The 24,338-nt window shown below is 36.9% G+C and overlaps 1 protein-coding gene across 2 annotated transcripts in view; it reads right to left on the bottom strand.

Annotated features, from left to right (window-relative positions):
- Positions 1–1,509: 1,509 nt before the first annotated feature.
- LOC144956745 (zinc finger protein 704-like) overlaps positions 1,510–24,338 on the bottom strand; it is a 38,327-nt gene continuing 15,498 nt past the window's right edge. Inside the window, exons 2-7 of one of the 2 annotated variants that reach the window (XM_078887424.1) lie at positions 21,550–21,749; positions 15,323–15,558; positions 10,247–10,347; positions 5,151–5,448; positions 4,494–4,658; positions 1,510–3,125 (exon numbers count right to left, since the gene is read on the bottom strand). In XM_078887424.1, coding sequence (XP_078743550.1) covers positions 2,904–3,125; positions 4,494–4,658; positions 5,151–5,448; positions 10,247–10,347; positions 15,323–15,558; positions 21,550–21,749 — 1,222 coding nt within the window. In that variant the 3' untranslated portion in view covers positions 1,510–2,903. The remainder of the gene's footprint in view (positions 3,126–4,493; positions 4,659–5,150; positions 5,449–10,246; positions 10,348–15,322; positions 15,559–21,549; positions 21,750–24,338) is intronic. The other variant, XM_078887425.1, reaches the window with a different exon arrangement.

The following is a 24,338-nucleotide window of genomic DNA, read 5'->3' as shown; positions in this document are numbered from 1 at the left end:
TAAAATTTCAAGTTTTAAAAGCCTTTGGGCGCTTGTTTACAAGCCAGATAATTGCCATTGAAAACTTTTTCTATTTTATCCTTCAGAAAATTGATTTCAAGATGCATGGTTGATGAATTATAAAATGATTACTTTTGTATGCTTTTACAGAATTCAACAATTCTTTATAGAAGGAACAAAATTGATGCCACTCAGCTCTTCATATTTATGAATATATCTCACACAAAAATTCTATCAATCGGACTATAAACGTTCAAGGTTACACATAATTTTGTATGTTGGTACGTTATATCCGGCTGGTGGATGTTGTGAGCACTATACCCAGTTGCAAACATCAAGAGAGAGAAGACACCCCCGTCCTTTTAATATAACAATGGGTTATCAGGCCTAAATTAAGGACACAGAGATTAAAACACACCTGTATGATGTGATATCAACATGGATTAAAATAAGAAAAGTGTTTCCGTAAAAACACAATAATGTGCATTTGAACATATTTTATCATTAAAAACCTAATGTAAATAATAAGGGATGAACAAAAAGAAACCAAAAAAACAAAAAAAAAAACATCAAAAACAAAAGTTGCATTGATTAAAATGGAATCTTTCATGGTCAGGTTACTTGACAAAATCATCATCATTATCATCATCATCATCATCATCATCATCATTATCATCATCGCGGTGGCCGTCGTCATTTTATTAACTGACAAACATTATCGTCGTCCTATTCAAAAGTAAGGAGATTGTACACTAAATCATAATTTTACATATCATATTCCCATCTTTATGGTTCTTGCTCTTGGCAAAAAAAAAAAAAAGAAAAAAAAAAAGAAAAAAGATTTAGGCTCTGATCATTCCTCGTTTGGTTGTTTGTTCTTTTACGAAGACATTTGGTTCTATCACGTTTCTTACTTTTGAAGTCAAGAGATCCAAAAGCAAGCATAATTTTAATCTTAACAGAGATCCAATTGCAATGAGGGAACCTTGATAAATCTGACAATTTGTCTGCATATCGATAATTCCAGTTTAAAATTATTAACAATTTCTGAGAAACAGATAGTTGATTGTGAAATAAAAGCAGCTGCCAAGAAAGGATGTATATATAATGCTTACTGCCTCGAAATGGTATTAGTATTTGTCTGGGTGATTTAGATGCCAAAAAATCTTGAAATATGGTGAGAAATATGAGACTTTGGTTACATATTTACATGTTTTATAAAGGGCAATAGATATAATTTCTCAATATGACAATAACTAAAACTTTTCATTTCTCTACATTTTAACTTAAAAATTATATTTGACATATTTCATCCGAAATATCATTTAAAAAAAGATTTTATTCCTTTTTTAACCATAAGTTTGAGACGAATATCTAAGCTCAAACTTAAAGAGAATTGTATCTCCTGATTAATCCAACAAAATAAGAAATTGGTCCTTACCTTTTACATTAAAGCTTTCAGAACCATTAGATGTACAATACCTGAACATTGTGTTCGATTCAAAAAAGTTTTTTTTTTACCATAGTCCTGTTATTTACTGATCTTAATGCCATCCTGGTTCGGTCCAATACTTCTTGGTCAAACTAACTCATTATAGTTTCAGTCTTTCTTCCCCTCTTTTTTTACTTTTGAAAAAATGGTCCTTAGCAATTTTAATATCCTCCTAATGTTGTTGCTCACCAATTGAACTGTATCTCATGCTGTGAAGAGGAAGTGGGATTATCATGATCAACGTCATGGAAGCTTCACTGCCTATTTTGTTGAGCAGATTTATGGGTTGTGACAAAGGACAGAATAACAAAGTTGAACGTCCTAAGCAATTTTAATATCTTCCTAACATTGCTCACCAATTGAACTGTATCAAATGCTGTGAAGAGGAAGTGGGATTTTCATGATCGAAGTCATGGAAGCTTCACTGCCTACTTTGTTGAGCATATTTATGGGTTGTGACAAAGGACAGATTAACAAAGTCAAACTTGTTATTTGTTTTATGGCATGGGGAGTAGAAAACCGAATACCATTTGGATTATATTTTCCTAACTTCGTACACGTTTTGAAAGACTCATTCTACTGCAATCTCTCAATAATAAAAAAAATTGAAAAAAAAATTATAAAAACCAACAAAAAATTCATTACATTTTGGGGAGCCCAAAGTGAATTCACGATACACACCAAGGGAATGGTTTTGATCCTGCTAACTCTCATGTCCACCCAGCAGTAATTGGGTAGATGGGTCTGTTAGCGATAGTGTAGAGTGCTATCTAAAGGTAACAAGCAATTGCTACTCTCTGTTTAACGTTACAACCAGTATTTCATAGGCCTTATGGTTCTAAAAAATACTTTTTATTATTCATACTTTCTTATCCTCTTTAATACTCATCTTATCAGTAAATGATCGGTACAACAAAACATCTCTTTCTCTCTCTCCATCTTGTCTATCAAAAGATCAATCCTTCACACATCATAATTTTATCACTACATATGACGTGTTATAGCATACAGATTGCAGTGTCATAGTTTTATCAACTATTTGATAAAATACACTTACAATATGTATTTTGAAAACATAATTATTGTCATTTAACTCAACCTCATAATTACCTGAAATTGAAATCACAAATCATCGCATCTGTCAATGCGGGCATTAAAATTAAATGAATCAAAATTTCATTCTAGGGAAAAGCATGTCCATAAGACCATTATCTAACTTCTAGTTTGTTAGAAAAACTTTTTAAGCTTTGCCCCTCAAAACTGTTTCACGACTTAATTTCAAGCAATGCTTTCTTATCAAATCCAAAACGAAATCTTTTTATCCAGAATCTTGTTCTTCCTCTTTATTGTGGATGGCATGTTATACTTTGTTTTTACTGTTTCTAAATGTTCCACAGTTTTTATTATTTGCTCATTCAACGAAGCGGGTGCAGGCTTTCTTCCATTTGCACTGGGTACACCACTGGTCTCTGTGCTCCATTCCGTATACCTTTCGGCACTTTCTTACTTCACTACGGGGTCTGCGATGCTGAGCTGTCTTGAAGGAAGTTGGTGGGATGCTGGACTTGGGAGATTGAGCCTGATGTTGGTATAATCTCTCCTGATGCTTGGTGGGTCGGATGGGTGGGGAAATCTGAAGACAGATTGAATAAACAAGAAAAAAAGAAAGTAAAATTATTGGTGGAAAAAATGGCTTGAGGCCAAATATTTTATTGGCAACCATCCACCTCATTTTGACACTATACTGTAATAAACTAAAAAGCCAAAAATTGAGATAAAAATTATAAAGGCGGAATTATAAAATTTGATTAAATTTTATTTCATTTGTTATGAAATTATATTTAACCTCCCCAAAGGTTTACATTAAATTTACCTTCAGTGTTGTATTGACTCCAATGGTGTTATCTATTTCTTGTACTAGAAAAGATTTTTTTTTAAATAAAAGGAATATGAATCACGAACAAGGAGACTGATATCAGACAAGGGTTTGGTCAAGGGTTTTTCAGACCTTCTGTCCCTTTATCAGTTGGATCTGTGAGATCTTAAGGAATTTAATTTGCTTTTTTTTTTATTTGTTTGTTGCTTTAGGTCTCTTCCAACACAATTGAGGTTATATGAGAGACCGCTGAAACAAAAAAACAAGCAATCCAACAAAAATCGTACAAATGTCAATCAAAAGCATAACCTAAAGATATCATAAGCTAAATTATAAATAACCAAGGACAAACAGGCAGAAGATTTACAGGAAAAAAAATATCCCCTGTCAAAAATACAATCACAAACCAAAGAAGCAGGATAGGCTAGTAAAGAGAAGAAGAAACGACATCACTATCGGATCGTACACCCATGCGAACATCATAGGTATATGATTCAAGGGTGATGCTCCCATCCAACCACCCGCAAAATTTAATTTGCGATAGACAAGCATCTTATCATAAAGGTAGCAAGCAATTGTTACTGTCCGTTAAATGCTTCAGCAAATAGAAATGGCTCTGAAGTGCTACTAGAGAGGTGTAGGAATCATATCACTCTGTGGATAGAACACCAAACTCCCAAGTTAAGAAATCCGGTTGATCTGCCTTGTGTCAAAATGCTTTTTCTAATCTCCTTGTCAACCAGACAATGATGGAGTATCTAAAATATGATCTGATGGGGTAAATTTGTTGTGATAGACGTAGGTCCTAAATACTGAGTAGCATTCGATTGTTATTGCCCACTACATGCCAAAAAAAAAAGAAAAAAAATATGGAGATAAAACTCTGGCTCCACAATATATATATATATATATATATATATATATATATATATATATATATATATATATATATATATATATATATATATATATATAAGGTCACTCACGTTTTTTTTGCCAATAAAACTGTTTCTATGTCCTCCTTTACATCAGTCGGCATTTATCATTTATCTCTAGTGTCAAAATGACAAAAAATGCTGGCCAAAATTTTTTTTACCCTGTTTCACCCCGAAAGTATCAACTCACCAAGTTTCCAGGAGAAGTAGGGTGGATTTGCCATGAGAGAGATCTTTTAATCTGACTCTCTGAGATGGATATTGGGATGCTGGTGGAGTCTTGGGACTTGAGGAAGGCCGGGCCATTGGATGGGACGGAACTGGCTTGAGCTGGTTTGTGTTGGGACGTCTGCTGCTGAGAAAATATATATTTAGATAATAAATGGATCCTTCAACCACTTTGTGTTGAAAAAAATTAATTAATTTCTTGCCTTCAAATTTTATGGGAAAAAATCTGCATTGTACTCAATAAAAATGCATGAATTCTACTCTTATTTACAGGAATCATAACTTCAAAATGCAGTGGAGTTTAAATTGGTCACATATATCCATTTCTGAGAAAATCGCTTAAGCTGAACAATTTTGGTTAAATAATTTCAAATCTGGAGGAAAAAATCCGAAATTGGTCAAATTGGGCCCAACAAAAACTTATAAATTTTCCAATTAAATATGCATAAGTGATCGTTTTGGTATCAAAAAAGCAATGATGAACATGAATGTGAAACAAATGCCAAAATTTCAAAAGTCTCTACGTTGTCTTATAATGTATTACTGTAATAAAACTTTCAACTTTAAATGGTTTACAGCAACTGGTTCCACATTCTTTCAGCTCAAAAAATTCCCATACCTTCCTCTGATAGTTGTGGTCGAAAACTCCACCAGTGATGGGAACTCCTACGGTAACTCCTACACTGCTACGACCACTGCTGCTGTAACCACTTGTTGTGCTGTTGTTGTCAACGCTTGAACGTCGATGTCTCTTGTCCACCATTACAGCATTGGTCACATGATCATCATAAGACGATGAAAAGGTGTTCATAGCAGCAAATGATTTGGTCATCGTGCTGATGGAGTGAGGCGATACATCGACTTCTGTGTAGTAAAAGTCTTCATCGTCATCTGACAGCTCAATGTCACTGTCTCGACTGGAAATATAAAATAGAGTATTGCTTTGTAGTAAAAAGGTCAAAGTTCGAATAAAAGTGTGTTCAAAGAAAGTTTTTGAATCTTAATCTCATTTTCAGTTTCTGTTCAATTTCTTTAGTTTTAAGTTGGGTTATTTTTTAAGGGCTTGACACATTTATATGCTCAATCAAAAGACAACAACAGAAGAGCAATAACATGTTTGGTTGCTATTGACTTAAACTGCAGGTATTTTAAAATTCTCTTTATAGTTAAGGATAAGAGGTAAATAACAATAGCAAAGGAAAAGGAAGCCTCAATTTATTCAACAAAGACAGATAATGTGGACGCCCCTTTATCAACAAAACATGATGAATGAAGCACTAAGGACGAATGAGAGTGTTTCATTCATTGTGTTTTGTACATCTCTCATTCATCTGAAGCACTTAGGACGAATGAGAGTGTTTCATTCATTGTGTTTTGTACATCTCTCATTCATCCTTAGTGTTTCATTCATAATGTTTTGTACATCTCTCATTCATCTTTAGTGTTTCATTCATTGAGTTATGTACATCTAACACTCATCTTTAGTGTTGATAAAGACAACAAAAAACCCGAAACGTCTATGTTATCTGTCTTCGTTGAAAAAATTGTAGCTTCCAATTAATTTCCTACTGTTAGTTATTTCTTCGAGCAGAAACATTTTCATTTCAAAGACTAAGAGGTATATGTGTAATTGTTCACTATTGTGGAGAGTTGGCCACAGTCTTTAAAATTCATTACGTATGAGAAACAAATTGAAGAGCCTCCTTCCATTGGGATTTGAACCCTTGCCCATTCAACCCTGAAGTAAATGATTTTTAAAAAATCATTGACGTCTTATGTTGTTGTTGTTGTTGTCGGGTTCCATTTCTTTCCAGAGGTCGGATGTCATGGCTTTCCATCCTTCACGGTCCATTGCAGCCTCGTTACAGTCTGCCATGCGCCGTCCTGTAGCTTCCTTGATGCCATCTGTCCAGGATTTCCTTTGTCTTCCTCTGCCTCTCTTTCCCTCAATTCTTCCCTCCATTATCCTTTTTTCGAGACTATCATGTCTTCGCATATGTCCAAAATATGACAGCTTTTTGTGCTTCAGTCAAAAGAAGTTCTTTTTGTTTTTGGCCCATTAGGTCGAGGACTTCGATGTTTGTTTTTCTTGCTGTCCAAGGTATTTTCAGTATTCTCCTGTACGTCCACATCTCAAAAGCTTCAATACGTTGTTCTGTCTGTGCGGTTAGTGTCCACGTTTCACAACCATAAAAGAAAATGGACCACACATAGCATTTGGTGCATCTCATTCGTGTTCTGATGGAGATATTTGTGTTGTTGAGGATTGGCTTTAGTTTCATGAACGCATTTTTGGCCAGCATTATTCGTCTCCTGATCTCTTTGTCAGACTTTGCATCGGATGTTACCAACTGCCCCAAGTACGTGAACTCCTTTACTTGTTCCACTGGACACTCTTCTATTTCTATATCTATGTCTATGGGCTCTTTCTTTTTTGTTATCACCATTGTTTTTGTCTTCTTCGCATTCATGAACAGCCCCTTTTCTTTACTCTCTTCGTTCACTTTTGAAATTAGCTTCTGTAGGTCTTCCTTACTTTCCGCCAACAGGACAGTAGCGTCAGCGTAACGTAACGTAACGTCTTATACTTCATTTAAAAAAAACAAAACACACAAACACGCATACACACATAAATCCATTAAACAAGCACACACAAACACACACACAAACACACATACACATACAAAAAAGATTGTAAGAAAATTACATACGCAACCAGTACTTACTACTTCATCCTCTTCGGGCCTTGAGGCACATAGGGCATCCACCAGACATCTCCATTTTTTGCGATCGGCTGCTTTTGCGGTGGCTGTATTCCAGGACAGACCTGCTTCCTTTAATTCTTTCTCCATGGTCCTTCGCCAGGTTTCTTTGGGTCTTCCCCGCTTTCTCTTCCCATCTGCTGTCCAGTACAAGGCTGTCTTGGGAAGTGACCCTTTTTCCATTCTAGCCACATGACCCAGCCAACGCCATCTTCTTCTTTTTATTTGGCTATCAATGCTAGTGCAGTCAGCTTTCTTTAATAGATCCACTGTTCTTATTTTTGTAGGCCAAAATAAATTAAAAATTCTTTTTAAACACTTGTTCTGAAAGGCTTCTAGTTTCTGTATTAAGGAGGATGTCATTTTCCAGCTTTCACTTCCATAAAGCAATACACTTAAAACATTGCTCTTGTATATTTTCAGCTTTGTCTTTCTCATTATTTGTTTTGATTTCCAAAAGTTTTTCAGCATGCCGAAAGCCTGGTTTGCTTTTTGAATTCTGTGCTTGATATCGTGTTCTGCATTTCCGTCATCTGTTATTTTGGATCCGAGGTAGGAGAACTCTGTTACCTCTTCAATTATATGTTCAACTATCCTAATTTCACTGTCATGTTTTGGATTCACCCTAATGTACACAGTCTTATCGAAATTTATTTTCAGTCCAATTTTCGAGGCGTTCTTGTGTAGTGCGTTTAGTTTCTCTGAGGCGTCTCTGTGTGTACTGGAAACTAATGCGATATCATCTGCGTAGTCTATATCTTCCAGAAAGGATGTCAGTGTCCAGCGAATGCCTCTCTTCTTACCATCAGTTGTATTTTTCATGAGCCAGTCTAGAGCCAGGATAAACAGAAGTGGGGAGAGTATGCAGCCTTGTTTTACACCAGTTGTTACATTAAAGCTGTCTGTTAAATTGTTACCACAGATCACTTGGCATTGGTAGTTGCTGTACATTGCTTTGATTAAGTTGACTATCTTCATCGGTATACCATAATGGCGGAGTATTTTCCACAGGGACTCTCTGTGTAAGCTGTCAAAGGCTTTTTCAAAATCGACAAAAATTGTGTAGAGGGGGCTGTTCCATTCAATGCTTTGCTCCAGGATTTGTCTCAGGGTAAATATGTGGTCACTACATGACTTCCCTTTTCTGAACCCTGCCTGCTCTTTTCTCAGAATGTTTTCAATGTGAGGTGAGATTCTTTTCAGAAGGATTCTATTAAAAATTTTGCTCGTTACGGTCAGGAGTGTGATTCCACGCCAGTTAGCACAATTTCCCAGGTCTCCTTTCTTGGCTATTTTATGGATGATGCCTTTCTGCCAATCCTCTGGTATTTCTTCCTTTTCTCAAATGTTGGTGAACAATTTACTGAGAATTTTTTGGACATTTCTTGCGAGTTCGCTTTAAGCATTTCCGCACTGATTTTGTCAATACCTGGGGCCTTGCCATTTTTTTTGTTGTTGTATTGCCTCGTGCACCTCATGCTCAGTGATTGGACCAAGATTAACCTCTACGTCCATTTCTGCTTCTGGGATATCTGTGTAAGAAGATGGGTCTGGTCTGTTCAGAAGGTTTGCGAAATATTCTCTCCATCTTTCAATTTTCTCCTTTTCATCTGTGATGACACTACCATCTTGGGATTTTAATGGTTTCTCTTGACCATAACTTCTGTTTCCTGAGAGTTTTTTTGTGATTTTGTATAGCGTTTGTGTGTCTTGTCTTACAGCTGCATTTTCTGCTTCAGTTGCTAAATTTTCTGCAAAATCTCTTTTGTCTTTCCTTGTGGATTTTTTCACTTCTTTATCCTTCAATGAGTATTCACTGGATAGCCTTTCTTTCAATCGGGGGGATTTAGCGTTCAGGAGATTTAGTTTGATTGATTTTCTTTGGTTAATGAGCTCCCATGACCTTGCTGATATCCAATTCTCTGTATTGGGTTTATTGTGTCCTAAGTGTTCAGTGGCACTTTCCTGCATGACGTGGTTGAAATCTTGGATTGTCATGTTTGTAATATCTTGTATTGCACTGAATTTGTTTCTTACTGAGATATTGAAATTGTTTTGGATATCTGGGATTTTCAATTTATCTGTGTTGAAACGTTTCTCCTTCTGTTTTGTTATTTTTGTTTTCATCAATTTAGAAGAGATTTTGGCTGTGACAAGATGGTGGTCACTTCCAATGTCTGCCAATCGTCTGACTCTGACATCGTTTAAACTGTTCTTCCATTTTCTGTTGATAATTATATGGTCTATCTGACGCAACCAATATTCATCTCAAAATAAACAGAGGAGTCAAATTTTGAATGCATGAAACGCATGTTACCTGTTAGACATCCTTTTTGTTTTTGCCCCATAATCGGGTACTCATTCCCACAGGAGTCGAGAGGGGTGAAGTGTCTATGGTTACTTTAACCAAGGACACAATGACAGGGCCAGAGTTTTTGTAACCCTAACCATGCGTCCCAATATGTACTGACATTGCTTGATTTTGTTGTGTAAATGTTGCTGCTCGAAGCTCAAAGAAATAACAATGTTAAATTGAATGTAAGCTTCGATTTAATTATAAAAACCGTTCAAATGAACATTTCGGGTTTCCCCTTTATCAACAAAACAGGATGAATGAAACACCACAGATGAATGAGATAATGTGGTAGTGGCGTTGTCAAGATAAATAAACAAATCATTGATGGGCAGGAAATAGTATGCTCCTTTGTAAGGAAGCACGAATTAAAATAGAAAAATAGAATTAAAATAAAAATCTAGTTTAATTCGTGCTTCCTTACATAGGAGCATACTATTTCCTGCCCAAAATGTTCATTTGATCTGTTTTTGTAATTAAATCGCAGCTTACAGTCAATTTAACATTGTTATTTATTACTTGAGTTTGTTGGAAGACGAGACGCACCAAAGACATCCTGACATTGTTCTAAACAGAAACTACTTTAAAATTATGACTCACTTGAAATGGGCCCTCCTGATGTGTCGCTCAATGGCATTGGTCGTTGACTCCTTCTGTTTGCATCCCCTCCAAGTACATTGATAGATCACTGATTCCTCTTTCTGGAGTAAAAAATATAAAGAAGGAAGAAAATTGTAACTGTTAATATATTTGTATGTGGGTGTTTGTGTGTGTGTGTGTGTGTGCGTGTGTCTGTGTGTGTATTTGTGTGTGTTTGCACTACTGCTACTACTGCTACTACTATTACTGCTAACTACTAACTACTACTACTACTACTACCACCATCACGAAAGCTACTTCTACTCTCTCTCTCTCTCTCTCTCTCTCTCTCTCTCTCTCTCTCTCTCTCTCTCCACAAACACATGGTACATATACTACCACCACTATCACCATTACTACTACTAGCACGGCCACTACTACTACTACTACTACTACTACTACTACTACTACTACTACTACTACTACTACTACTACTACTGCTACCATCACGAAAGCTACTTCTACCCCTCTCTCTCTCTCTCTCTCTCTCTCTCTCTCTCTCTCTCTCTCTCTCTCACACACACACACACACTCTCTCTCTCCAACTCTTGATATATATATATATATATATATATATATATATATATATATATATATATATATATATATATATATATATATATATATAATGCAAACAAATGGTACAGAAAAACAATAAAAAGAAAAAAAGGACCAATAAAAATGTCCCAACAGCAAATATAAACATTTACATTATTAATTGTGCCATAACAGTGTTAGTTTTAGATACATTATTCATTTACAACTCTGGACTACAAAAAGCATCATAAAATATGAGTGACCCAAAATCTTCGATTCACCTAAAGATAGTATGCAGATGACGTCACTCAGGCCTTTGTTATTGTTTTTGCCATCCGCGTTTGTGAGTTGTTCTATCTAAACTGTATTAACAAGACTATAAGAGTTCATGGTTACACAGAGTTTGTGTGTTGGTCCGTTATACTTCCGGATGGCAATGTTGTGAACTCCTTGGCCAAGCGCATTCTATCTATAAATAGAACGAAGATGACGTCACTCAAGCCTTTGTTATTGTATTTTGCTATCCGCGTTTGTGAGTGATACTCACTAAACTGTATCAACCACACTATATAAGTTCATGGTTACACACAGTTTTATGTGTTGGTCCGTTATACTTCCGGATAGCAATGTTAAGAGCTTCTTAGCCAAGCATACTATCTATAGATAGTTCGAAGATGACGTCACTCCGGTCTTTGTTATTGTTTTTTGCCATCCGCGTTTATGAGTAATGCTCACTGAACTGTATTAACCCGACTATAACCGTTAATGCATACACACAGTTTTGTGTGTTGGTCCGTTATACTTCCGGATGGCAATGTTATGAACTCCTTAGCCAAGCGCATACTATCTATAGTAAATAGCTAATGTCATATTGATTCCCTGGTTAGATAGTATAAAATTTAATTCTTTTTTGTTGTAATTGAGGACAAAAAAATCTGTTCGGATTTTTGAAGAATTGGCACCTACTGTACGTTGCTCAGTTTCCTTACTTTAAATTAAGTTTGTTTTGTTTTGTTTTTTCTGTGACAAGTTGTCATAGAGAAGCATAAATAAAAGAGAAATGGGGTGACAAGCATGTAAAAAAGATATAATATGACAGCTCAACATTATTAGCCTATCAAATCAGTTCGAGCCAAAGAGGAAATAAACTAGTGTTTAGTGACTCTATGGTTCAATCAAGCCATCTATCCTTGACAACAGTAACAGTTGTCAGCTACATTGGCAAAAGAGCTCGCTTTGCTTTTGCACACCGGCCGGCACGATCACAAAACAAAAACACATCCACCTCATGTGCTCGTTACTAAAAATAACTCCGCATAATCGGCCCGTCATGTCAAACGTCAGTGTACACCAACCGCTGAATGCTATTTCGAGGTCACAGTCGACGAAAATAACATAAGGTAGAGTATGAAGGCTGTTATTCATTTATTTTTTTTTTACAAAATGGACGAAAACCTAATTCGAAAAAGCGACTCTAATGCAGATCATTATCTACATTTATTTTATAGCTGACACCCGCCTACGATCGACTTTAGTTGGGTTCTCGTGAAGAAAAACATTGATGTTGTTTTGGAAGCACTTCAGTGATTGGAAGCGAAATGGCGGATTGATATATACGGGGAAAAAACAGGAATGTAAACAATGCTGAAGAAATATAGTTCCGTGTAATATGTTTCCGAATGAAAACTTGACATTTTCCGGTAATTTGATTTTAAAAATTATGTTCTATAAATATAAAGATTGGAAAGGAAGAAAGTGGTAATAAATATGGGAAACAAAGTTCAAGATCAGTCAAAAATGTGTTGTCCCGAGAAGATGACCTCATTGAGTCAACACACACACACATACACATGACCGTCAGATAAACAAAGTGAGGCAAGTAGTCCCGAAACTGGGTCAGCGCGTTTCCTGGGGTCAGCTGCATTACTCAATAAAAGTAGGCTAAGAAAATTATGTAGAGCAAGCACAGCACTTTGGACGGGCGGGTGTTGGTGGGTGGTGAAACGTTCAAGGCCTCGATTGTTAAAAGCTAACGATACATTGCAACAATCTAGGCTATCAACGAGAGAGATAGAAAGAGAAGAGAAGAGAGAGAGAGAGAGAGAGAGAGAGAGAGAGAGAGAGAGAGAGAGAGAGAGAGAGAGAACAGCTGTTGGTATATCATAATGTATTTAATATCATAATCTCTAGGTATCTCATCCAAGCTTTTTCTCAAAACCAACAGTTGAAGTTGAACGGTTACAACTTAGAGACTTCCATCGAATGTTAAAACAAAAGTGTGCCTTTCTCTGGCTGGCAAATTACAGAACAATAGGATTGTCAGTGTTAAACATTTTCGTCATCTACAATCTTCAACAAGCAGACAGCTAAGTAGGGTGAAAAACAAAGGGTGGGGAGGTTGCCATAGTGTATATTAACAGTTACGAATACTACCTACACACATATATTATTATAATATATCTTGGCAATACTGCCAAAAAAAAAATAATAATTAAAAAATGACTTTCACCATTGACTACGAAGAAGGCAAAGCACTGTTTATTTTTAACACCCCCCCCCCCCCCCCTTTCTCCTTCTATCTATCTATCCATCTACCTATCGATCTGTCTGTCTGTCTGTCTCTCTCTCTCTCTCTCTCTCTCTCTCTCTCTCTCTCTCTCTCTCTCTCTCTCTCTCTCTCTCTCTCTCTCCCTCCCTCTTTATCTCTCCTTATATATATATATATATATATATATATATATATATATATATATATATATATATATATATATATAAAGAAGAAGAAGAAGAAGAAGAGGAAGAGAAGAAGAAGAAGAAGAAGAAGAAGAAGAAGAAGAAGAAGAAGAAGAAGAAGAAGAAGAAGAAGAAGAAGAAGAAGAAGAAGAAGAAGAAGAAGAAGAAGAAGAAGAAAGAAGAAGAAAGAAGACGACGACGACGACGACGAAAAAGAAGAAAAAGAAGAAGAAGAAGAAGAAGAAGAAGAAGAAGAAGAAGAAGAAGAAGAAGAAGAAGAAGAAGAAGAAGAAGAAGAAGAAGACGAAAAAGAAGAAAAGGGCCCCCATGACTTCTATAATGAGATCATAACTTATGACTGACATTCAATTTAAAATAACAGTTTTACTGTCACGAGAATACAGAGCGTATACAAATGCTGGTTACTTATCTATTGACTCCAAATTGGATTCAGTAGTCTGATGTCACGCCGCCCGGCAACGGCGGCCATCTTGGTTCTAAACAAAGAAAATCATTACTTTTTATTCTTCATGCAGGCTAGAACTTTTCATATGCCTTGTGACCAGAATGTGTAAAAGTCAAAACATTATCAAATGTATGAGTTGTAAAGCGCTTTGAGCACGTTAAGTGGATATTGCGCTATATAAAAGCTCAATGAGTTTTTTTTTCCAATGGAAACGCTTTTATGCTCGCCGGAGAAATATTTCATACGGGCGTCCGCCATTGTTCCGATAGTTTAGAGCCAGTGTTACTAAGTTACCATGTGTCATTAGGAAGGAAGTGACGTTACGACTGTTGAAGAGTATTGAAAGGAAAGATGCACTAGCTAGGGGAACAAAGAATTTTTAATAACCTTTTAAAACATGAATAAAATTTTAGGTTCAAATTTATAGATAGTATGTGCTTGGCTAAGAAGCTCATAACATTGCCATCCGGAAGTATAACGGACCAACACACAAAACTGTGTGTATCCATGAACGTTTATAGTCAGGTTAATACAGTTCAGTGAGCATAAACGCGGATGGCAAAAAACAATAACAAAGACCTGGTTGACGTCATCTTCGAACTATCTATTGACCTTGCCCGTCTTCTTTCTATATAGATTAGATCGCCTGGTAAGCATTATTTTTCTACAAGTACTTTTTTCGGTAACATCCAAAGCCAGTACGGTAGATATGTGTTAAACTTGCCAACTGCCGTACACAGGAAAGACGTGCATTAAAAAATCTGGCCAGAAAACGCAACCTTCAAATTAATATGGATCAATTTAAATGACACATCTTGGCAAAAGATCTCAAAACTGGGACTTTGAGAAGTCTGGTTAAAAGGTAGACGAGTTTTAACCTTTAAATAAATGTCACAATTCATCATCATCAAAATAAAAGTATAAAAGTGCCCTGCCCATTTGAAACTACCATTCATTTATGGTAAATAAACCGCGTTACAAAAATGTCCATCATAAAACTTTAGATGCCATACAATGCAGAATTCTGAAACCAATTTATAACTTTAAACAATAATATAGTAGTCGCCGTCAAATTACCCGATGATAAGGGGGACCACCCACCCCCCACCCCCTCCATTCCCACCACTTAAAGAAAATAAAAGAAAAAAGAAAACAAAAATAAAAAGCAAACACAAAAGAAAAAAAGGTGGGGGGGGGGGGGGGTGTCAGCTAACAAACAGCAAATACCTTCGAGTGAAACGGGCATTGAGGCGGAGGGCATTTAGACGGTCACAACAGACAGCACTGTTTTCAATACTCACCGCTTCATCTATCATAAGCCTGCCCGAGCTGTTAGAGCTGTCATCGTCGGATCCAGGGGTCGGAGGTTTGAACTCAATGGTAGCCGGGGCGCTCTCGCTGAGAGGCGGCAATGGAGGCGAGGAATCGTCTCTCTCGGAGTGACCACTGTAGAAGCCACTGCTGGCCACACTGCTGGACAGGTGGCTGTCGGGGTAAGGGAAGTGACCGTGGGTCGAGTCTTGGGGAGTGTCTCGACCTGGAGGAAGTTGGAAATATTGATAATGATGCTGATGTGGTGGTGGTGGTGGTGGTGGTGGTGATGATGATGATGATGATGATGATGATGATGATGATGACGATGATCATGATCATGATGATGATCATGATGACGATGATGATGATGAGGAGGACGACGACGATGATGATGATGAAGAGGAGGAGGAGGAGGACGACGACGACGACGACGATGATGATGATGATGATGATTAGGATGGCTATGATGATGATGATGATGATGATGATGATGATGATGATGGCCATGATGATGATGATGATGATGATGATGATGATGATGATGATGATGATGACGTACGGTACAGGTGATGGTAGTGATTCCGGGGCGAGCATTATAGGAGCGTAAGTAATAATATATAGTGGAGCGCCTACTATTCTACTTTTAATATTTATATTTCTAAAATGTATGGTAAATTGGATTCCAGGTTATACGATGAGGGAAAACAAAGCACTGTATTTCGCACCAGCACTAAGCGGAATGGCTCTGTATTCTACATGGAATTCGTGAAAAGGCACTATATTGTGCCTGGAAGTTGTGGAAAGATGAGAGGCACTATATTGTGCTTGGAAACTGTGGAAAGGTACAATATTGTGTTTGGAAATTGTGGAAAGGGAGAAGCATTTTATTGTGAATGGAAATTGTGGAAATGCACTATTTTGTGCATGGAGATTGTGGAGAGGCACAATATTCTGAATGGAAATCTTGAAAAGGCACTATATTGTGCTTGGAAATTGTGAAAAAGCACTATATTGTGCTTGGAAATTGTGGAAAGGCACATTATTGTGCATGGAAATTGTGGAAAGGGAGAGGCACTATATTATTGTGTATGGAAATTGTGGAAAGGCACTTTATGGTGTATGGAAATTGCTAAAAGGCACTTTATTGTGCATGCTTATGATTATCTATATAAAACAAAGTACGGGGAAGATCTGGTAAGTAAAGAGGAGTCAACTCCCAAAAACCTGACCAAAAGAATAAACAAACGTTTTGTTGAAATCTAGAGAGAGAAAGAAAGAGAGAGAGATAAGAAGAAGAAGAAGAAGAAGAAGAAGAAGAAGAAGAAGAAGAAGAAGAAGAAGAAGAAGAAGAAGAAGAAGAAGAAGAAGAAGAAGAAGAAGAAGAAGAAGAAGAAGAGGAAGAAGAAGAAGAAGAAGAAGAAGAAGAAGAAGAAGAAGAAGAAGAAGAAGAAGAAGAAGAAGAAGGTCATTCTGTGCATAAATTTTAAAAAAAAACAATACTTGACACCGATTTAGATGTTAAAATGACATTTAAACAAGCATACACGCACTATCAGCAAAACAAACTGGTACTTAAAAGTTTCTTTTAATCACTTCTGTCGGTATATTTCGTTATCAGATTAGTTCAAGGTAAGCATCTAAGTACAGCTGTTGTGACATTGTTGAAGCATGTGCCAGGTTTGCGAAGCTGTTTGTTTGTTTTTAAGGGTTTTACGGCGCTTGCAACACATTTAGGTTATACCAGCGCCAGTAAAAAGGAAGAAAATGGGATAGTAAAAATTTCTAGAATTACATTTAAAGCACCCAAGAACAGATAAGACAAAGGGGAACTGGGAACAAATAGGGATCAGATGTAGATTCCAAGAGCATACCACCAATGTACTTAGTTTGAGATCACCTATAAAGTCTCATCTGGACACAAGCACAAGATCCAACAAGGAGGAATGCACTCAAATGCTTACATTATACATTGAAAATAACAAATATAATAATACATAACAGAGAGATGATTTACAAGGAAAAAAATATCATCTCCCAAAACAATAACTATGCATTTGACTGTTTCCCTCCCAGCTAGGACTCCGGCCAGGGCCAGGGGAAAAAAACAAATAATCTCATTCCAAGACAAAGACAGAAAGCATGTTGGAAAACACTATGGTTTGCGAAACGAAAATTTTAAATATTTATTTCATATAGAACGATGACATCGACCAGCGGAATCGGCACTTATCTCCGATTTCTGTAGCTTCGAAATGTACTGATGCTATGAGTTTAGGTAAAATAGTCGCAACACCCCCAGCCGCATATTATATGCTATAGATAGAACGAAGATGACGTCACTCTGGTCTTTGGTTATCGTTATTTGCCATCTAAAATGTATCAGTAATTCTCACTAAACTGTATTAACCAGCCTAAAAACGTTTAAGGTTACACATAGTTTTGTGTGTTGGTCCGTTATAATTCCGGGTGGCAATGTTGTGAGTTTCTTAGGCAAGCGCATACTATCAATAGATAGTATTTAAATTTCCAGAATTGATTGGTTCGCTCACTTTGTTTTTCTTTTCATTCGGTCAAGTGATTAATGGTAAACAAAGTCACTTTGTTTTTCTTTACATTCGATCAAGTGATTAATGGTAAACAAAGAAGTGCATTGATAGGACCGAAATTAACGTTACTCGGTTCTCTGTTATTATTTTTAGCCACCATTTTTATGAGTAGTTCTAACTACATTCTATCAATAAGACTATAAACGTTTAAAGAGTTTTGTGCGTTGGAACGTTATTTCCGGCTGGCGAATGTTGTGAGCTTTTTGGCTACACACACAGCATCAAAAGATAGAAAGAAGATGACGTCCTCAGCGTTTTGTTGTCGTTTTTAATCTAACTATTTTATATGAGTAGTTAGTTCTCATTAAACTGTATAAATCAGATCTAGATAGAACGAAGTTAACGTCATTCGGGTCTTTGTTATTGTTTTTTTTTTTATTTTTTTTATTTTTTTTTTTTTTTGCCATCCATATTAATGAGTAATTCTCACTCAACTGTATTATGAACCAGACTATATACGTTCAATGTTACACATACTTTTGTGTGTTGGTCCGCTGCATTTCCGGATGGCACTGTTGTGAGTTTCTAGGCCAAGCGCACAGCATCTATAAACGTTTAAAGCTACGCATACATAGTTTTGTGTGTTGGTACGGAAAATCCGGCTTTGGCATTGAGGGAAGATAGAACGAAATTAACGTCACTCAGCTCTTTGCTAATGTTTTTAGCCAGCCATTTTTATGAGGAGTCTTTACTAAACTGTATTAATCAGACTATAAGAGATGAGGCGAGTAGGAAAGTGCCAGAAGACAAACAGAATTTTTAAAATTCGTGGCGGTGATGGGGGTTTGAACCCGCGACCTTACTGGTACGACAACTCCGCCTGGCCGGTGAGAGCGTGACTCTACCGTATGAGCTATCCACGATCCCTATTAATCAAACTATAGATAGTATGCAGATGACGTCACTCAGGCCTTTGTTATTGTTTTTGCCATCCGCGTTTGTGAGTTGTTCTCACCAAACTGTATTAACCAGACTATAAAAGTTCATGGTTACACAGAGTTTGTGTGTTGGTCCGTTATACTTCCGGATGGCAATGTTGTGAACTCCTTGGCCAAGCGCATTCTATCTATAAACGCCTAGCTTTGTGTGTTGGTACGCTCTATCCTGCTGGCGAAATGTTGTGAGCTTTTTGGCTAAACAGAGCATCGAGTGACCTTAATATATATAACAAAATAAAAAAAAGACAACAACAACATTAGGGAGCGTTCACATATTACGTCATCAGCTAGGGGGGGAGGGGGGGTCTACCAAATGTTGACATGTGTTGACATGGGGGGGGGGGGGGGGGGGGGGTCAGACCCAAGATGATGTCATCAAAACAGGCAACTCGACGTCATCAGCAAAGTTAATGGACAAATCAAACCCCTAGTATTTGTTTCAGTGGATGGTGGTCCAGATGAGGCTCCAAAAAACGGACAGACACTCGCTGGATATTGATGCTGTATTTGTCTATACACACGCTCCAGGTTTCAGTGCTTATAATGAGGTGGAAAGAAGAATGGCACCGCTTTCAAAGGATACAGCATCTGTCATCTTACCATTTGATATTCATGGACGTCATCATGATGGAAGCAACAAGACTGTTGATGTTGATCTGGAAAAAAGGAACTTTGAAGCTACTGGAAAAATATTAGCCAATATTTGGTCCGAGTGGATAATAGATGGATACCCAGTAGTTGGAAAATTCATCCCTCCACCTGAAAATCCAAGACCCAAACTTCAATTTCAAGAAACAGATGATTGGAAGATAAAACACATTCGTCAATCCCAATATCTGCTGCAAATAGTGAAATGCAGTGACAACTCATGCTGCAAACCTTGGCGTACTAACTATTCATCTTTTTTTCCAGAGCGTTTTCTGCCACCACCTGTACCACTTGCTTCATGTGATGATGTTTTGGAGATAGGCAATAATGGAAGATTTGAAAGCCTATTTCAAAGTTTGTTCCTTTCAAAACAGCTAAAGATAAATTGCTATGATGAGTATTGCCCATCTCTCAAGAAACAAGATGGGAAAGGGGTATCACTTCTCAAAAGGCGAACTTGCCCTAAATGTTCATTGTATCACTCCTCGATCACAGCAATGAAAGACCATTAACGAAAATGCGGCATACAAGAAGAACAGCAAATGGGAGAAAGTGATGACGATGAAGATGAAATTGATGATACTATTTATAGTACATTGCCAGAGGTCCAAGGCAGAAACATTTTTGAATCAATTAATTTTATGTTTGGAAATTGAAACAGAAATTCATTCCACTAAAAGACTAATATGCTATAAAATAATTTTCCTCCTATACTATTTTAAATTACACTTTCTGAAATTTTTTAATAGCACCTGCACCAAGTAGCCTAATTTAAATAATGTTTGTTAGATTTTATCTTTGCAAATTTAAATTTTATGTCCCCATTGTATCGTAAAACATAAATTATCAACAGTTTCTGAAATTAATAAAATGTCTGAATGTGTTTTATCAAACGTTGATAATCAATGTTTATGGTTTGAAAAATGAATAATAAATATTGTGAAATTAAAGTTATCTTTTAGTTTTTATTAAATTAGATGACGTCATCATCTGTTGGGGGAGGGGGGGGGGTCAGGTCATGATGACAAGTGATGACTTGGGGGAGGGGGGGGGGTCTAAAAAGGGCAAATTTTTGATGACGTAATATGTGAACGCTCCCTTAGGCGTAAGATAATGAGGAAAAGATCATGTGATAAATGAGTGAGACAAAAAACAAAGGCTGATATAAAAATCACCTCCATTCCTTCATACACCCCCCCCCCCCTTTTTTTTTCCCCTACCTACCCCCACCCCCTTTTCCCTTTTCGCTCCCAGAGAAATCAATAATTTCTCAATGTCACTACAATCCAATCACCCTGACCTAGTTTTTGAAATACAAAAAAAAAGTAATGAAAAATGTACTGCTCTTACACACTGCACTCTGAAAACACACAACAAACTCGGCTAACACAACACAGCCAGACATTTTTTTTAAGCGAGAAAAACTGTGACGATTGGGAGGGGAAGCGGTGGGCGAGAAAATCAGCACTGTAGAGAGTGATGAGTGGAGTCGTGTCAGTAGGGGAGAATTTTTACTCACTCGCTCACCACGGTTTGACAAACAAACTGACAAAAAGCCTGACCTAGTAACTTCGAGCCTTCGAGCGCGGAAGTAAAAAGGAAATGCCATACAATTATGTCGGTAACATTAATATTATAATGTATCGTAGCTTTAGGAAGGCCACGGAGGGATACGGATTCAAGCATATTGTTATTATTACTTTTGGCAAGTAAGACCTTGTAAGTTACCACTTTAATTCATTAATTGTATCTAGACCATCTATCTTTTAACACACATACGTTTGTACACAACTATCCTTTTATGGGGGATGAATAAAAGCATTATTATCATCATCATCATCATCATCATCATCATCATCATCATCATCATCACGAGGACGAGGACGAGTAGGATGAGGAGGAAGAGTAGTAGTAGAAGAAGAAGAAGAAGAAGATGATGATGATGATGATGATGATGATGATGATGATGATGATGATGATGGTGATGAAAAAGAAGAAGAATTATTATTATAGAAATTTTACCTCTGATTGGCACGGGCACCCCGCTATTCGGCGTCTGGAACTGGCCAGATACCATCTTGGGTGACGTAGGGCTGACAGACAGTGACGTCAGAACCATGGCGGCGATCTTCTCGTCCATCATTTCGACGTCATCGAAGTCACCAGTCACAGGCCCCTCCCCCTCAGCTTCCTCGGAATCATGGCGGTAACGTCGATGGTGACTGGGAGGACGTAAGGGGAAAAAATATATAATAAAATAGGGAGGCTGATAGACAGATAGATAGACAGATAGACAGACAGATAGACAGATAGACAGATAGACAGACAGACAGATAGATAGATAGATAGATAGAAGATAAATAGATAGATAGATAGATAGATAGATAGATAGATAGATAGATAGATAGATAGATAGATGGATGGATGGATAGATAGATAGATAGATAGATAGATAGATAGATGGATGGATGGATGGATGGATGGATGGATGGATGGATGGATGGATGGATGGATGGATGGATGGATGGATGGATGGATGGATGGATGGATGGATGGATGGATGGATGGATGGATGGATGGATGGATGGATGGATGGATGGATGGATGGATGGATGGATGGATAGATAGATAGATAGATAGATAGATAGAGAGATAGGGTTAAAAGATGACACAAAAAGTAATGTCTGCAATTCTAACGACGACGACGACGACAACGACGAAGACGAATAAGAAGAGGAAAGAAGAAGAAAAAAGAGGAAAGAAGAGGAAAGAAGAAGAAGAAGAAGAAAGAAGAAGAAAAATACCTATATACCTCATAGAGAAGTACGGATGTATGCTAGTAAACTACTCATGTCTGGAATTTAAATTATAAATATTATGGTTAACCACTATACATTATAATACCGATAAAACACGAAGGGTTATAGATAGTTCGAAGATGACGTCACTCGGGTCTTTGTTGTTGTTTTTTGCCATCCGCGTTTATGAGTAATGCTCACTGAACTGGATTAACCTGACTATAAACGTTCACGGATACACACAGATTTGTGTGATGGTCCGTTATACTTCCGGATGGCAATGTTATAAGCTTCTTAGCCAAGCGCATACTGTCTATAGATAGTATGCGTTTTGCTAGGAAGTTCATAACATTGCCATCCGGAAGTATAAAGGACCAACACACAGAACTTTGTGTAACCATGATCGTTTATAGTCAGGTTAATACAGTTTAGTGAGAATTACTCACAAACGCGGATGGCAAAAAAACAATAACAAAGACCCGAGTGACGTCAACTTCATACTGTGTATAGGGTCCCGATAGCCTCGACTGTAAACTGTATTAATTTCCTCTCCTGTTTACGAATAATTAGTGTGTCATAGATGCAAAACATTTCTGTAATTCACTCACAACAAACACAGGAAACTTTATATTACTATTACTAGTCACAAGTCCGAGTCCAAAGAATTTTGGTTCACCTTTCTGCCCTCTCGGGGGTCCCGATAGCTCAGTATTTAGAGCACTCTCTTCACACGCAAAAGGACCAATATCGATCCCGGGTGCAGTCGATATTTTTTTTCTGACCCCCCTGTCCACCCAGCAGTAAATGGGTAGCTGAGTCTGTTAGATTTGGCGGAAAGTACTTTGCGATAGACTAGCGTCCTATCCAAAGGATAGCGAGGAATTGCTATTGTCCGTTTTCACGCTTTAGAAACCGGGATGAACTCGGGCTCTATGGGTCAAATGGCTCTGTAGGACTACCTTTTTTCTGCCGTCTCGTTAAAATAAATAAATAAATAAATAAATAAATAAATAAATAAATGTATATTGTGTATATTTATAAAAAGGTCAAAGGACCAGGACAGGATGTGATGGAATGGAACCTTGGAATTCTAGACAGTATTTACACTGTACTTTGGTCTTGACAATGGAACACAGACACACACAGGGAACCGAGTACCAGGAAACGATCAAGGACTTTAATTTTTCTCGTTCAAGGTCATTCTTGGAAAGAGATGTGTTTTAAAGAGGGCCATAGTACGTCGGGACTTTTAGCGATTATGAAATCGATTATTTATAAGATGAACCACGGTTTTATTTTTGTTTGTTTTATCGGCGCGTGCGACACATGTAGATAATTTCAGCGCTATAAAAGAAAAGGAAGCTATTGGGATAGATCTAGTAAAAAAAAAAATTAAAAAAATTATAGATTTACAAAAGAGTAAAAAAGTGGGACAAAGACGAATGGTTTAAATAGGGAACAGGTATAGATTCCAAGTGCACGCTATCGGAGTACTTAGTTTTGAGAATGGGTGTGTGTGTGGGGGGGGGGGGGGGGGGGGTGGTAAAGTCACAATGAGCGCCTCCCTTCCCATTATAAGGTGCTACCTACTTGAAATTTCAAAAATTCGTAGTTTCCAATGGGAAAAAAATGATAAAGTCACTTTAAATAGCTTTAGAATGATAAAATTTGCCTTCAGTAAGACCAGAATTTTTTAAAAAAATTTTCGATGACTACTTTGTTGCTAGTGTGCATCTGTGTGAGTGTGTCTATGTCAATATTGTATTGTTATAAATGTGTAACCAAATAACCAAATGACAAATTGCCACTTTTTTTAGGACAATAAATATTTATTATTACTATTATTATTATTATTATTATTATTATTATTATTATTATTATTATTATTATTATTATTATTATTATTATTATTATTATTATTATTATTATTATCATTATTATTATTATCATTATTATTATTATTATTATTATTATTATTATTATTATTATTATTATTATTATTATCATTATCAT

The sequence above is a fragment of the Berghia stephanieae genome, chromosome 11 (genome assembly GCF_034508935.2).
Source record: "Berghia stephanieae isolate SIO BIC M18660-M18661 chromosome 11, UCSD_Bste_1.3, whole genome shotgun sequence".
NCBI classification, from domain to species: domain Eukaryota; kingdom Metazoa; phylum Mollusca; class Gastropoda; order Nudibranchia; family Aeolidiidae; genus Berghia; species Berghia stephanieae.
Note: the sequence above shows the minus strand (reverse complement) of the source record. Positions and strands in the feature narration are given on the sequence as shown.